The sequence below is a fragment of the Paralichthys olivaceus genome, chromosome 17 (genome assembly GCF_024713975.1).
Source record: "Paralichthys olivaceus isolate ysfri-2021 chromosome 17, ASM2471397v2, whole genome shotgun sequence".
Lineage (NCBI taxonomy): Eukaryota > Metazoa > Chordata > Actinopteri > Pleuronectiformes > Paralichthyidae > Paralichthys > Paralichthys olivaceus.
In genome coordinates, this window is record NC_091109.1 from 10,264,647 (window position 1) to 10,282,253 (window position 17,607).

Here is a 17,607-nt window from a genome sequence, read left to right on the forward strand (position 1 = left end):
AGAGAATTAGAAAATTTGAGATAATAGAGATATTTAGAGAATTAGAGATAGTGGATAACTATAATCAATGTGACTGACATTAAAAGACGACATGTAACATCCTCCTTACCATGAAAACAGCACTTAAAGGCCACTGAGAGGATTACCTGGTTATATGCCAGCCACTTGAAGAGGAGTCCTGATCCAACAGACGATGTGTACCAGCGACGACGACATACTAACCTTTGACTTTTTTTAATCATATTACAGACAACATACTAACCTAAGACTTTTTGATGATATTTCAGACAACATGCTAACCTATGACTTTTTCAGGTGATTTGGGACGACCTACTAACCTATGGCTTTTTTATCATATTTTGGACGACATACTAACCTATGACTTTTTTTATCATATTTTGGACGACATACTAACCTATGACTTTTTTATCATATTTCAGACGACATACTAACCTATGACTTTTTTATCATATTTTGGACGACATACTAACCTATGACTTTTTTATCATATTTCAGACGACATACTAACCTATGACTTTTTTATCATATTTTGGATGACATACTAACCTATGACTTTTTTATCTTATTTCGGACGACATACTAACCTATGACTTTTTTATCATATTTTGGACGACATACTAACCTATGACTTTTTTATCATATTTCAGACGACATACTAACCTATGACTTTTTTATCATATTTTGGACGACATACTAACCTATGACTTTTTTATCATATTTCAGACGACATACTAACCTATGACTTTTTTATCATATTTTGGACGACATACTAACCTATGACTTTTTTATCATATTTCGGACGACATACTAACCTATGACTTTTTTATCATATTTTGGACGACATACTAACCTATGACTTTTTTATCATATTTCGGACGACATACTAACCTATGACTTTTTTATCATATTTTGGACGACATACTAACCTATGACTTTTTTATCATATTTTGGATGACATACTAACCTATGACTTTTTTATCATATTTTGGACGACATACTAACCTATGACTTTTTTATCATATTTTGGACGACATACTAACCTATGACTTTTTTATCATATTTCAGACGACATACTAACCTATGACTTTTTTATCATATTTTGGACGACATACTAACCTATGACTTTTTTATCATATTTCAGACGACATACTAACCTATGACTTTTTTATCATATTTCAGACGACATACTAACCTATGACTTTTTTTATCATATTTCGGACGACATACTAACCTATGACTTTTTTATCATATTTTGGACGACATACTAACCTATGACTTTTTTATCATATTTCGGACGACATACTAACCTATGACTTTTTTATCATATTTTGGACGACATACTAACCTCTGACTTTTTTATCATATTTTGGATGACATACTAACCTATGACTTTTTTATCATATTTTGGACGACATGCTAACATATGACTTTTTCAGGTGATTGTGGATGACATACTAACCTATGACTTTTTGAGGTGATTTTGGACGACATACTAACCTATGACTTTTTTATCATATTTCAGACGACATGCTAACCTATGACTTTTTGAGGTGATTTTGGACGACATACTAACCTATGACTTTTTTATCATATTTCAGACGACATGCTAACCTATGACTTTTTCAGGTGATGTTGGACGACATGCTAACCTATGGCTTTTTTATCATATTTCAGACGACATGCTAACCTATGACTTTTTCAGGTGATGTTGGACGACATGCTAACCTATGACTTTTTTATCATATTTTGGACGACATACTAACCTATGACTTTTTGAGGTGATTTTGGACGACATGCTAACCTATGACTTTTTGAGGTGATTTTGGACGACATACTAACCTATGACTTTTTGAGGCGATTTTGGACGACATGCTAACCTATGACTTTTTTATCATATTTTGGATGACATGCTAACCTATGACTTTTTTATCATATTTTGGATGACATACTAACCTATGACTTTTTTATCTTATTTCGGACGACATACTAACCTATGACTTTTTTATCATATTTTGGACGACATACTAACCTATGACTTTTTTATCATATTTCAGACGACATACTAACCTATGACTTTTTTATCATATTTTGGACGACATACTAACCTATGACTTTTTTATCTTATTTCGGACGACATACTAACCTATGACTTTTTTATCATATTTCGGACGACATACTAACCTATGACTTTTTTATCATATTTTGGATGACATACTAACCTATGACTTTTTTATCTTATTTCGGACGACATACTAACCTATGACTTTTTTATCATATTTTGGACGACATACTAACCTATGACTTTTTTATCATATTTCAGACGACATACTAACCTATGACTTTTTTATCATATTTTGGACGACATACTAACCTATGACTTTTTTATCATATTTCAGACGACATACTAACCTATGACTTTTTTATCATATTTCAGACGACATACTAACCTATGACTTTTTTATCATATTTTGGACGACATACTAACCTATGACTTTTTTATCATATTTTGGACGACATGCTAACATATGACTTTTTCAGGTGATTGTGGATGACATACTAACCTATGACTTTTTGAGGTGATTTTGGACGACATACTAACCTATGACTTTTTTATCATATTTCAGACGACATGCTAACCTATGACTTTTTGAGGTGATTTTGGACGACATACTAACCTATGACTTTTTTATCATATTTCAGACGACATGCTAACCTATGACTTTTTCAGGTGATGTTGGACGACATGCTAACCTATGGCTTTTTTATCATATTTCAGACGACATGCTAACCTATGACTTTTTCAGGTGATGTTGGACGACATGCTAACCTATGACTTTTTTATCATATTTTGGACGACATACTAACCTATGACTTTTTGAGGTGATTTTGGACGACATGCTAACCTATGACTTTTTGAGGTGATTTTGGACGACATACTAACCTATGACTTTTTGAGGCGATTTTGGACGACATGCTAACCTATGACTTTTTTATCATATTTTGGATGACATGCTAACCTATGACTTTTTTATCATATTTTGGATGACATACTAACCTATGACTTTTTTATCTTATTTCGGACGACATACTAACCTATGACTTTTTTATCATATTTTGGACGACATACTAACCTATGACTTTTTTATCATATTTCAGACGACATACTAACCTATGACTTTTTTATCATATTTTGGACGACATACTAACCTATGACTTTTTTATCATATTTTGGACGACATACTAACCTATGACTTTTTTATCTTATTTCGGACGACATACTAACCTATGACTTTTTTATCATATTTTGGACGACATACTAACCTATGACTTTTTTATCTTATTTCGGACGACATACTAACCTATGACTTTTTTATCTTATTTTGGACGACATGCTAACATATGACTTTTTCAGGTGATTTTGGACGACATACTAACCTATGACTTTTTGAGGTGATTTTGGACGACATACTAACCTATGACTTTTTTATCATATTTCAGACGACATGCTAACCTATGACTTTTTCAGGTGATGTTGGACGACATGCTAACCTATGGCTTTTTTATCATATTTTGGACGACATGCTAACCTATGACTTTTTTATCATATTTTGGACGACATGCTAACCTATGACTTTTTTATCATATTTTGGACGACATACTAACCTATGACTTTTTTATCATATTTTGGACGACATACTAACCTATGACTTTTTTATCATATTTTGGACGACATACTAACCTATGACTTTTTTATCATATTTTGGACGACATACTAACCTATGACTTTTTTATCATATTTCAGACGACATACTAACCTATGACTTTTTTATCATATTTCAGACGACATACTAACCTATGACTTTTTTATCATATTTTGGACGACATACTAACCTATGACTTTAATCATATTTTGGACGACATGCTAACCTATGACTTTTTCAGTTGATTTTGGATGACATGCTAACCTATGACTTTTTCAGGTGATTATGGACGACATGCTAACCTATGACTTTTTCAGGTGATTATGGACCACATACTAACCTATGACTTTTTTTTAATCATATTTCAGACGACATACTAACCTATGACTTTTTTAGGTGATTATGGACGACATGCTAACCTATGACTTTTTCAGGTGATTATGGACGACATGCTAACCTATGACTTTTTTATCATATTTCAGACGACATACTAACCTATGACTTTTTTATCATATTTTGGACGACATACTAACCTATGACTTTTTTATCATATTTCAGACGACATACTAACCTATGACTTTTTTTAATCATATTTCAGACGACATGCTAACCTATGACTTTTTTATCATATTTTGGACGACATACTAATCTATGACTTTTTTATCATATTTTGGACGACATACTAACCTATGACTTTTTGAGGTGATTTTGGACGACATGCTAACCTATGACTTTTTTATCATATTTTAGACGACATGCTAACCTATGACTTTTTTATCATATTTCAGACGACATGCTAACCTATGACTTTTTTATCATATTTTGGACGACATACTAACCTATGACTTTTTTATCATATTTTGGACGACATACTAACCTATGACTTTTTGAGGTGATTTTGGACGACATGCTAACCTATGACTTTTTTATCATATTTCAGACGACATACTAACCTATGACTTTTTCAGGTGATGTTGGACGACATGCTAACCTATGACTTTTTTAGGTGATTATGGACAACATACTAACCTATGACTTTTTTATCATATTTTGGACGACATACTAACCTATGACTTTTTTATCATATTTTGGACGACATACTAACCTATGACTTTTTTAGGTGATTATGCACGACATACTAACCTATGACTTGTTTATCATATTTCAGACGACATGCTAACCTATGACTTTTTCAGGTGATTTTGGACGACATACTAACCTATGACTTTTTCAGGTGATTATGGACGACATGCTAACCTATGACTTTTTCAGGTGATTTTGGACGACATACTAACCTATGACTTTTTCAGGTGATTATGGACGACATGCTAACCTATGACTTTTTCAGGTGATTATGGACCACATACTAACCTATGACTTTTTTTTAATCATATTTCAGACGACATACTAACCTATGACTTTTTTAGGTGATTATGGACGACATGCTAACCTATGACTTTTTCAGGTGATTATGGACGACATACTAACCTATGACTTTTTTTTTATCATATTTCAGACGACATACTAACCTATGACTTTTTTATCATATTTCAGACGACATACTAACCTATGACTTTTTTTTATCATATTTCAGACGACATACTAACCTATGACTTTTTTATCATATTTCAGACGACATGCTAACCTATGACTTATTTATCATATTTTGGACGACATACTAACCTATGACTTTTTTATCATATTTTGGACGACATACTAACCTATGACTTTTTGAGGTGATTTTGGACGACATGCTAACCTATGACTTTTTTATCATATTATGGATGACATACTAACCTATGACTTTTTTATCATATTTCAGAAGACATGCTAACCTATGACTTTTTCAGGTGATGTTGGACGACATGCTAACCTATGACTTTTTTAGGTGATTATGGACAACATACTAACCTATGACTTTTTTATCATATTTTGGACGACATACTAACCTATGACTTTTTTAGGTGATTATGCACGACATACTAACCTATGACTTGTTTATCATATTTCAGACGACATGCTAACCTATGACTTTTTCAGGTGATTTCAGACGACATGCTAACCTATGACATTTTCAGGTGATTTTGGACGACATACTAACCTATGACTTTTTCAGGTGATTATGGACGACATGCTAACCTATGACTTTTTCAGGTGATTTTGGACGACATACTAACCTATGACTTTTTCAGGTGATTATGGACGACATGCTAACCTAAGACTTTTTCAGGTGATTATGGACGACATACTAACCTATGACTTTTTCAGGTGATTTTGGACGACATACTAACCTATGAAATTTTCAGGTGATTATGGACGACATACTAACCTATGACTTTTTTTTAATCATATTTCAGACGACATACTAACCTATGACTTTTTCAGGTGATTTTGGACGACATGCTAACCTAAGACTTTTTCAGGTGATTATGGACGACATACTAACCTATGAAATTTTCAGGTGATTTTGGACGACATGCTAACCTATGAAATTTTCAGGTGATTATGGACGACATACTAACCTATGACTTTTTTTTATCATATTTCAGACGACATACTAACCTATGACTTTTTTTTAATCATATTTCAGACGACATACTAACCTATGACTTTTTCAGGTGATTATGGACGACATACTAACCTATGACTTGTTTATCATATTTTGGACGACATACTAACCTATGACTTTTTTAGGTGATTATGGACGACATACTAACCTATGACTTGTTTATCATATTTCAGACGACATGCTAACCTATGACTTTTTTATCATATTTTGGACGACATACTAACCTATGACTTTTTTAGGTGATTATGCATGACATACTAACCTATGACTTGTTTATCATATTTCAGACGACATGCTAACCTATGACTTTTTCAGGTGATTATGGACGACATACTAACCTATGACTTGTTTATCATATTTTGGACGACATGCGAACCTATGACCTTTTTATCATATTTCAGAAGACATGCTAACCTATGACTTTTTTAGGTGATTATGGACGACATACTAACCTATGACTTTTTTATCATATTTTGGACGACATACTAACCTATGACTTTTTTAGGTGATTATGGACGACATACTAACCTATGACTTGTTTATCATATTTCAGACGACATGCTAACCTATGACTTTTTCAGGTGATTATGGACGACATGCTAACCTAAGACTTTTTCAGGTGATTATGGACGACATACTAACCTATGACTTTTTCAGGTGATTATGGACGACATACTAACCTATGACTTTTTTTTTATCATATTACAGACGAAAAATAAGTAAGTTAAATCTGTGGGATTATGGTAAGTGAAAAAGTGTCACAGTACATTCAGTCTTGATAACATCATAGCACAGTAAATCATGAAAATACAGTAATAATACTCACGTTTGTGACAATTGTGTACAGAGGTTTACTCTGTCCAATGGATTACAGCTAGCTGCCTGTGACCAGCTACCGGAGCAAATTGTCAAGTATGATGTTTTCTGTGGTGCACACAGCCAACTCAATGGCCTCAGGGGAAAGGGGGTGGGGGCACAGATGCATATACCTCAAACTCCCCTCTCCTTCCTCACTTCATTCTTCCTCCAGGCTAATTTGGTGGCTGGTGTGTATGACACCTGCCACCGAGTCTAACAGAGATAACCACTTCCCCTGTGGATTTCCCCTGGGACAGACAGGAGGAGGAAGGCCTCTCTCATATTTGTGTGGATGCTCCTGAGGGCCAGTGCTGCCATAGGAAGGTGATCATGAAGCTGGCAAAGGTGAGATGGCCTAATGTCATCTATTATGAGGACAGATAAAATATCATATATTAAGCATGAATTTAAAAAAAAACTGGCAAGACTAGATAAAATTACAAGATTTTGTGGTTTTATTCACATATACAGTACAAACATTCACAATGTATTTGTTACTGAAGTGCAATTTACAGATCTTAGCAGCAATTCCTCATATACTTTAATTTACATCATAATTTGACATTTTAAGATCTCTTTCATATCTTTGTCAAGAACTTTTATACATTTTACATATGTACACTCATAGATACTATATTGCCATTCAGACATGCCTTATATTCTATATCTCTCAAAATAAATCTGTAAATTTGTTTTTAGAATCTGAGACATGGTGACGAACTATGTCATGTCTGAAGTTGTGGATTGCAGGATGATGACAGACCGACACTTAGTTAAAGGTACAGTGTGTAGATTTTTGTGATATCTAGTGTTGAAGTTGCATGTTGCAGCTGAACACCCCTCACCTCACCCTCTCCTTCCAAACATGAAAAAGAAACTGTGGTAGCTTCAGTTGTCATAAAATCTCAAAAGGTGTTTAGTTTGTCCAGTCTGCACTAATGTAAAAAACATGGAGGCCTGCATAGAGAGGGTCCCCTCGATGTAAATATAAAGTATTTAAATATAAAATACTTTTTCTGGGGTAAAGAAAACTACAATTTAGATAAAACAAACTAGTGAAAACATCATGAGGATTATTCTACATTAAATTTCTGACAATAGTTCCCTTTCACCTAAATCTTACACACTGGACCCTTAAACCCTGTTGTGACGCTCACAGACCAGGATCCAGGTGTAAACAAAGAACCAGACATTCTATCAGTTAAGTTCAATATTAACTAATGCAATAAAGTAATATTATCGTCCTGTGGCCCATTGTCAAAGTCTTTTATTCAAATAGAATTATTTTGTTTTATAATTTTAATTTATACTGTGAATTTAATTATATTGTGCAGAGTAAGTGGGGTATTTTTAATTGTACTTAAACAAATAAAACAAACTTGTGCACAGAAAACCGATAGTATTCTAGCACAGGAGTACTAAATGGTCTCTGTGGTGGGTTTCCTATCACACAGTCTCTTCACAGTTTTCCAATTTTATGACAGAAAATAATCTTCCAAATCTGTATATATGTCATAATGAGAAAGCCCCTAAAAATAATATGTCGACCATTATGACACATACAAATGCAACTAAAGGGAAAAGTCTTGCTATCTTCAAAAAATCTTCTCAGTCAGCGATAGAGATGAAATATTAAAGGTGCAGTGTGTAGAATTTTGTGATATCTAGTGTTGAAATTGCATGTTGCAGCTGAATACCCCTCACCTCACCCTCTCCTTCCAAACATGAAAAAGAAACTGTGGTAGCCTTCAGTTGTCATAAAAACTCAATAGGTGTTTAATTTGTCCAGTTTGGACTAATTTAAAAAACATGTCAGCCTCCGTAGATAGACCCCCTCGATGTAAATATGAAGTACATATAATAATAATATAAAGGGCCTTTTCTGGGGTAAAGACAACTACAATTCATACAATTTAGATGAAACGGACTAGTGAAAACATCATGAGGATTATTCTACATTAAATCTCTGCCAATAGTTCCCTTTCACCTAAATCTTACACACTGGACCTTTAGCTTTAAAATCTTTTGGATATTTAACATGAAAATGTTATGTATTCTCTTGGTACTGGTTTAACTGTGGGGCCTCATTTAAAAAAAGTTTTGTCACATTTTTAAATAAAGGAGTCAGGACAGAATCTGATCAAACAGCAGCCAACCCAGTTTTGACGGTTAACCACCCAACAAATTTTATGAAGACATTCTTTTTCAACAGAATATCCAATAATAGTGAGTAATACTTCAAATTTGAAATCCGATTTTCAGGGGCTTAAAAAAAAAAAAAAAAATCAAATTTATACCTCTTTAAATGCAGAACTGATAAAAACTGATTGGCCTTTGAAAAAATTACAAAGAAAACAGAAGCAGTTCACATGTGGGTCCTATTCTCAGTTCAATGCTTTGTGTGTAAAATCATCCCTCCACCAAAGAGCTTATTTTTCAGACTCACAGTTCAACTGTATCCTCACTGGAGTTTGTGAAGTTCCCAGCATCAGCAGGGGCAGGAGAGGAAAACCAAAAGAAGACAGAAGTGTACCACTAGATGTCACTCTCACTATTTGGATATTGCCACTGACTGGGCCGAGCTGGTGACGCCTTCTATTCATTTTCAGTACCTTCAAGAGAACAGGGACACAACTACACAAGTCATGATCGTAATTCATATGAACATTTAGCTGGCTTGTATGTTTACATCGAGAAATATGCAAAAATCAGTGGGAGGTACAAATGAACATGGATCTAGAGTCACATCGCAGTTGTGAATCTAATAACGCCTACGTGTTGGGAAGATGGCGTTTAAAAGTGAAGTCGACCAAAGTGCTGAGCAAAGCTGCACGCCACCTCGACTGTTATCGGCTCAGGGCGGTCTTGACACGGCGAGGGAGCACGAGTCGATGAGGTCAACGAGGCCTCACTAATGAGTCACAACCCAAACTCACTCTTATTGGTGATTCAGGTGTTTGGAAAAACAGAACAGGACAAGCTGAGGTCAAAAGAGAAGGAGGGAACAGAGATAAACAGAGAGGGAAAACAAGAAAATACACCTCCTTCTTCACCGGCATTACCTCCGTTTGTACTTTGTAGAGCGCTGTAATGGCCGTGTTTACATACCTCACCACGTTTCTATTCCTCCTCTCTGCCCAGTGGGGTGAGAACGGGGGTAAAAAAAGAGGGTGTATTAACCTGTCATCGTGTCATGTGGAAATCCGTCGGATGAGAGGCAGGAGAGAGAGTGACAAAGAGGAGGCGAGGGAAATAGATGGAGGTAAGAAGAAAATGGAGAGAGGGCAAAGGAGGGAGACAAAAGAGGGAGGGAAGTCGGAAGTCAAGGGGTGAGTCGGGGAAGACGAAAGAAATGAGAGAGTGAGGGGAAGGTGAGGAGGTCTGAAGCAGGTCTCTTTTTCTCACTCTCTCTTTTTCCTTCCTCTTCCTCTATCAGCCATCACCCTGACAGGGCTGGTAATTGGACGTGGACTCCTCTCTCTCTCTCTCCCTTTCTCTTTCTTTCCCTTTCTCTCTCTCTCCCCCGTGGCTCGGCTCCTCAGCGGGAGCCTTGGGGCCCGGAAATAGCTGATGACAAGATAGCGGCTGTCTTTCATTCTGCTCAAGGTTACCCCACCCTTCCCTGACAGACAGAGAGGTGGGGTATTTAGGTGTGTGTTTGCTTAAATGTGTGCGTTCAAGGGTCTAAACGATTATTGTTGGTACCTTTTTCCTTTTCGGCCCGTGCTGCCAACCTTCCTCTCGATGCGGGTGAATGACGGTGGTGATGAGTTTAGGGGTTGAAACATTCGGGTGTGAAGGTTGTGAAACACGATGTCAGTGAGGAGCACAGAGTTGTCTTACTAAAAAAATAAAGGTTAAACAAACACTTCTGCTTTTTCTCTCTCGCTCTCTCTAACACACACACACACACATACACACACACACACTCTTCTTCAGACCGCCAGCAGGAACTGTTCCTGCTCAGGCGGTTTCTTCACCCAGGTGCCGAGGCCCGTTTCCTGCAGAGATCTGAACCACTGCTGCTTCACTGTCTGATAGGGGCGCGCCGCCATCTTTGCCTCGCAGTACAGGAGGTGGTGGTCCGTCGAGCCGGACACGTGGATCCCCAACTGATGGCAGCCGAATGACATGGAAGAAAAAGAGAGACAGAGAAACTGGGAGTCAGTTAAAGAAGACACAGAGAAAAAAGAAGTTGGGGAGGGAAAAAACAGATAGAGGATTAAAGCTGGGGTACGGGGGCTAAAGGTTTCGTCGTGGGGGTGGAAGGGAGGGAGAGCAAAACAAAACGAATGAGCCGGCGCAAATGCATTTGGGTGGGTGGGGAAGGTGGTGGTGGTGGTGGGCTTCAACAGCTGTGTAATCTCCCCATTTAAATTTCACAAGCAATTGAACATTCTCTGTGCTTTTCTGTGCGTTCCTATTGTCGCGAGGGGGAAACAATGAAGTTCGGCTGAGAGAAGAGTGAGGGGGGAGAGAGAGAGAAAGAGAGCGAGGGAGGGAGAGCAAAGTTTCTTTTGGAGATTAGTGCGACTGCTCTTGCGTGGCCCTTATATACAGCGCGCGGGGAGCACTTAGGGCGGGGGCCTCCTCGAGTACTTCTCCAAATAATTATGGTTTCACAGTCATTATGCTTTAACAGCCGCCATTTGGCGACGCAGGCAGTGTCTGTTACATAAAGTTTCAGAATGGAAAATGAAAGTGCCCGCGTGCCACTGTTAAAAGATCCGATCTGCCAGGTTTTGATAAGCCGCATTGACAGCAGATGTTACCGGGCAACAAATTTATCTACGACGGAGAGAAGGAAAAGCCACGAATCCTCTCCAGAGCGTTCACCAGCAGCCACAGAGCTCTGCAGCTGATTTTAATACATGTGTCTGACTGAGTGGATGCTGGCACGGACCTCTATAGTTAATGTTTCTGCATGACCCTATGTGTGTGTGTGTGCACATGATTACTGGTGGCATTAGTTTGCATATTGTTCTTGACAACAGCTGAGTAATACCTCGTGTTTTCCAGCAGGGGAGCGAGTACAGATGATGAAACAGGCTTTTATAAATAGAAAAATCACACTATTCTTTAGGCTCGTATCAATAACATTGTAAATCATAACATATTTTTCCTGCAGAGAAAACAAATACTCTGAAGGCTTTTAATCAACATTAAAATTATTTTCCAAAAGCAGACACGTCATAATAAACAGTGTTGTGCACAGCTGTACCGAGCTGCCACACCCCTAATGCTACCCCGGAGCTTTTTCTATCATAATGAGAAGGTGAAAACATCTGTCTGTAGAGTGAGGAGCCACTGGTTCTGTCTCTGGAATAGCTTATTCATATTATTATTAAAAATAATTGTCATTAATATTCATATTAGAATCACTTAGACCAAACAAATAATTAGATCATTGCTCAAGACACACTCACTGGCGGTTAAATTCCAGTTGAGTTTGACACCTTTATTTCTATTATCTCATTTTGACTATTTTATATTCCAAATATTGTGCAATATTTTAATTCTCAATCATTTATGATGTTGATCGTTTATTTGTTCTATTCATTCTCGGTTTTGTCTCAATTTTTATTATTATTAATTTACATTTTAAGCCTGTTTGTCTGTAGTTGTTTTAAATGTGCTTTATAAAGAAATAGATTTGACTGTCGCATTTCTATTTATTGACATTATTCCATCAATACTCTTCGATAGGGATGTCGCTCTTACTTCAAAATTCAAAAATTATTCCAACATGGGGAAAAATTCTTGATATTCCTCTAACAGAGCATCAGAGAGTGGGAGAATTATGCGTAGTACAATGTAAATGGCGAAGTAACAAACAGAGGTGGCGCTGTTTGTTGTCTTTGTACCATGCATGTGGGGATATATGCGAATATGTTCAAACACATTGTCTTATGTCAAATTAACTGGAACTTGATTTTTGGCAGCCCTATTCTGCAACATAGGAACCTGGATAACTCAACACTGTATGGATGATGCATTTAGGCTTTTACTCAGCTTCTGGTTTTATCAGGTTTCTAAAAACCCAAATGCTCCCTGCGAGTTTCAGTTGAGTCCTCTTTTGTGGTTTTCTGTGCAGAGTTGTTTAGTTTTTGTCCTGATGATTAAGCTGAGAGTGTTTCATGCTCATGCACATCTAGAAAAGCTCCAGCCATCTACACTGTCATTATATTTTACTGCTGCCTAAAAACACAATTCAGTCAATAACCAGAAGTTGTTGCTGTCAAGTCTCCTTTCTCTCCTTCTAAATTGAATCTAGTCCGCTCTGCTCAGACGTTACCTTCTCTGTGGAGAGTGTGCGCTCACCTTGCGGTACAGTCTGCTCCAACGGGTGAACAGGGCGTGCTTGCAGATACGCGAGGGTGTCCCTGAGTCCCGTCTCCGTCCCGTGGCCGTGCTGACCACCTCCAGCTGCACGTCGCCCAGCGTCCAGTTGACGCTCACGCACGAGGCCTTTCCTGGCTGCTGGTACTCGGCACTGCTCAGCCCTGCGGGAACGACAGCAGAGAGAATGACTTTACGTGGGTTGTTTAACTGTAGCTGTGTTTCCTCTAAATTCAAAACATTTGATGTGAGCGTGATTAATTTGTGAGAATCTGAGTGAAAAATGCAAAACTGTGTTTTTCTTTTCAAACCTCCGCTTTGCTGTTTCGTTTAACCTTCCTCCACCCTTCCCTCGCTCCCTGAGGCTAATGGCAGACATAAAGTTTTGCAGCGCTGCAAAAAGCCAAGTCAACCTGGGCTTGAAACTGCAGGGCTGCTTATATGAGGCTTTGATACACCCTCCGAGAGGTGGGGGGGGGGGGGGGGGTCTATCAAGCACATAAGCAATGCGTTCCTGCCGCTGTGTGGGTGCTCGTGTCCCTGCAGTTAACAGTGTTTGAGTGATAGCTGCTCTGTACGCTGTAAATATTTTCTACAGTCACAAAGATCAACTCTCCCCTACACTGGACTGTCTGCCTCTCAGTCCTGCCCTCTCTGGGGGGGGGGGGAGGGAGGAACTGCATGATCTGTCCAAATCATAGGTGTTGGCAGAGGTACCAGGCTTGTGTGAGAAATTAACAAGGGCTCAGAGCAAAAATGTCCAAGAGGCATAGTTGTATCACAGGAAGCAGTTTTCCAGCATGTTCTGGGTAAGAAGTTCTGATTCGGTGTTTGACGCCTTTAAAACATCTGATTGTACATCTGAAGCAGGAGACATTACTAATCAACACACTGGTGGTGGTGCAGTGAGGAAACAAGTGTTTCCGGCAGTGGTGAAGATGCATATATTTTTATTTATCATACATTAACTTTTACGGGGACTATGAATATTGATCAGGAAGTATGTGCCTAAGGCAAAATTTAGCTGCTCCAGTTGTTTGGTTAGCTGTAAAAAGGTTGTAAAAAGTTTTATGATTAGGCATAAAATAATTCTTACTTCCGCAAACTAAAGGAAAAATTTGGGGAAAAAATTATTTTTCACTTGTTTTGCTGAGACATGAAAAGATGGCTTCATTAAGAGCTGCAGCAGGCCCCGGCTGAAATCCTAGATCCACCACTGCATTCATTTGGACATGGAGTCTGCTGCATTCACACGCATGTTGGTAGAAAGATAAGAGCAGGAAACATGAGTTCATTCATGGTTACGTGCACTGCTAAAGCCATTTAAACCATGTGAATGATGCTTTTGCTGTCTGCGACTTGTTGAACAAGTAAAGACCAGACACAAACATATATTTCCTTTAAATTAGCTTGATGAATTGTCTCAGTATTTCTATTAGAATTTATTTACATGAATCCTTTTGCCAGTTCCAAAAACATTTCTAAAACCAATAGCCACATGAGGAGCAAATTGTTCATCTGTTTGCAGGTAATGTTTGACCTTTGACCTCATTAATTAACATTTCCCCTCATGCTTTGCCACATTGTCTTACTGCTGAAAACTACAGAGGTAGAAATGTTGGGTGCACTATGAGTCACACTGCCACAGACAAGCTCCTCGTGTAGCATCGGTGCTAACAAAGTGTGACAGCTAAGTGCTGCTCCAACACTAAATCCACTCTGAATCTGTAAAACTGTCTCGGGGAAGGAAGCGCTGTTTTGGATTTCACCTCGACTTCCAACCCAGTTATTTGTTGTATCAGGAGGCTTCACAGAAAATCAGCAGACAGATTTCTGTGCGCCGGGTGAACAACAGCTGCTTCTGATCTCTGTGCCTGACAGACAGCTTGTTATAGTACAATACCTGATGTACAATACCACAGTACATGCCTGCAGATCATCTCCCCTCATGCCACACTCATTTTACCCGTCCTTACTCGCTCTTCCTTTTCTGCAGCACCTCGGAACCGGGATGAATTGCCTGCCACGGTAACAATCCTCCAAGTCTCTTATTACCCATCTCTCCTCTCTTGTGCACACGCACCTCTCTGAACAAAAGACCCCCCCCCCCAATCCATCCTGTCTTCTCTCTTTTCTCCTGCTCCATTCATGGCTCATTTCATCCATTCAATGGACTTGACTCCTCTGTTTCTGTAATAGCCAATTTGATTTTTCCCTCATTGAAGACTTGATCAATTTCTCTTCTGGATAGTGTTTGGGAGGCGGACGTGAGAGAGGCAGAATTAGGGATTCAAAGCTGTACAGGGCGAAGACCTGCCGCTTAATATCTGAGGCTGCTGTGGAGCCACGATGCAGCACAGCCTGTGTGTTTATGTGTAAACACTGCATCTATCCCGCATTACTGGAATTCAGCATGTTTTTTTCTTTAAAGCATTTCTTGCAAGGATGGGGCAGTGGAGGGAGGTTACGTTGTTACAGTGTCTACATCAAGGTCAATGATCTGTTTATAAGAAAAGGTTGGTCGTTCAAATTCCTGAAACTGCTCTAACAGTCCTGTTAGGCCAGTGTATTCTGCCAATAGATCCCTTTCACCTAAATCTTACATACTGGACCTTTAAGCTGCTAGAGACTAGACTGTTTTTGTGCCAAAAGTTGAAGTATCACAGGTGGAGAGGACACCAAAGAAGAACTGGGCAGATGCTCATCTCTCCACAAAGCTGCCATGACCCCCATTCAACAGTTGAGGGGTGATCTCATCTCCACTGGGGACCAGCCACCTTCTAACCTGGAAACATATTTCCGAAAATGCACAGTGGACGTGATGCAGGATGAGCCGAAGCATTTGGAGAACTGTCAAACTGTGCCGGAAATTCAAAGTGAGTCAAGGGGCCTGCTGACGACAACAGACACAAAACTGAAAAACTAAAAACTCCCACACGAAGACTTTGCAGACAAAGATATCACCTTAGCAAGATGACAACAAGATTCAAGAGCTTTTGGCGATAAGAAACCAACTTTTCCCTGTTGTTGTGAACGCGTCTGACAAGGAAACTCTCCTGCAGTGCTCTTCATATGTGTAAGGCAAATGGCACAAAATGTCCAGAACTAAGATTTGGGAGGTTATGGTCTGAAAATGTATTTAGTTACAGTAATGTGATACATTTTTCCATTACACTACTGATAAAAAATCCTGTTCATGCAAAATAAATCACTATCTCAACTTTGAATATGTGGAACGGCAGCAGGTGTAGCAGTGAAACAAGCACTGGTACTCCTCCAGCAGCCGAACTCTGACAGAAGATTATTAATGTTTATTTTATCTACTGTTGTTCTGATTCCTCTTATCCGAAAAAGCGACAAAGCCTGGCCACAGTTCCGTCCTGCGCTGTATAGAAAGCAAACAGCAGGACGGGCGCAGAGGACACATCGGCCCGTCAATGTGTTTTAACCCTCGGGGGTTTGAGGTAGAGCGGCTTTGGCCGGCGTGCGATAAGAGCCGGCCTCCAGCGCGCTCCACGGGAATTTCCTCCAGGGGTGTTGCTTTTTAAATAACCCTGGACACACAATGGCCAAGGAGCTCATCAGGGCTGATGAAAGGACGTAGGAGGAGGTGGAGGCAGATCTGCACGCAGACATCTGAATGCAAGCGGAGCTCTCTCTTTTTCTTTATTTCCTCTCCGTCCTTGCTGTCTCCCTCTTCTCCCCTCAGCCTCTCTCTCCCTCTCTTCCCGTGCTCCCTTCAGATTGAATGGCTGTCTGATAAGGGCTGTGATTACATTGATTTGGTGTAGGGCCATCTCCACTCACTGTCCATCTTCCTCCCCCCCTCCCCTCCCTCCAGCCCTCTACCCTTCAATAGACTGTTGCTACTCAAGGCAGTGCAGGTGCGACGATCTGACAGTTTGGGACACAATCACGAGAGAAGGGAAGACGGCAGAGTGTTCGCTGGCAACAGAGGAGGCTACGCCTGTTTCGAGTAAAGACGACGTGGTGAGGGTGGGGGGGGCATGTCTGTGACAATCAAAGACAAACAACGTTTGACACTGCTTTCAGACATGCACTGAAATTATCTAAATGGAAAATCAAATTCTCCGGACCTTCTCCAGAGCTTTCCATGCC

The 17,607-nt window shown here is 38.9% G+C and overlaps 1 protein-coding gene and 1 long non-coding RNA gene across 2 annotated transcripts in view; one reads left to right on the plus strand and one right to left on the minus strand.

The window, feature by feature from the left end:
- Positions 1-706: 706 nt before the first annotated feature.
- LOC138405339 (uncharacterized) lies at positions 707-8,398 on the plus strand. Its single transcript, XR_011239056.1, has 2 exons — positions 707-7,494; positions 7,849-8,398. It is a non-coding gene; the product is annotated as an uncharacterized lncRNA (long non-coding RNA).
- adarb2 (adenosine deaminase RNA specific B2 (inactive)) overlaps positions 7,587-17,607 on the minus strand; it is a 221,803-nt gene continuing 211,782 nt past the window's right edge. The window contains exons 10-11 of the mRNA XM_069513099.1: positions 13,471-13,652; positions 7,587-11,261 (exon numbers count right to left, since the gene is read on the minus strand). Of these exons, the coding sequence (XP_069369200.1) occupies positions 11,085-11,261; positions 13,471-13,652 (359 nt within the window). The 3' untranslated portion in view covers positions 7,587-11,084. The remainder of the gene's footprint in view (positions 11,262-13,470; positions 13,653-17,607) is intronic.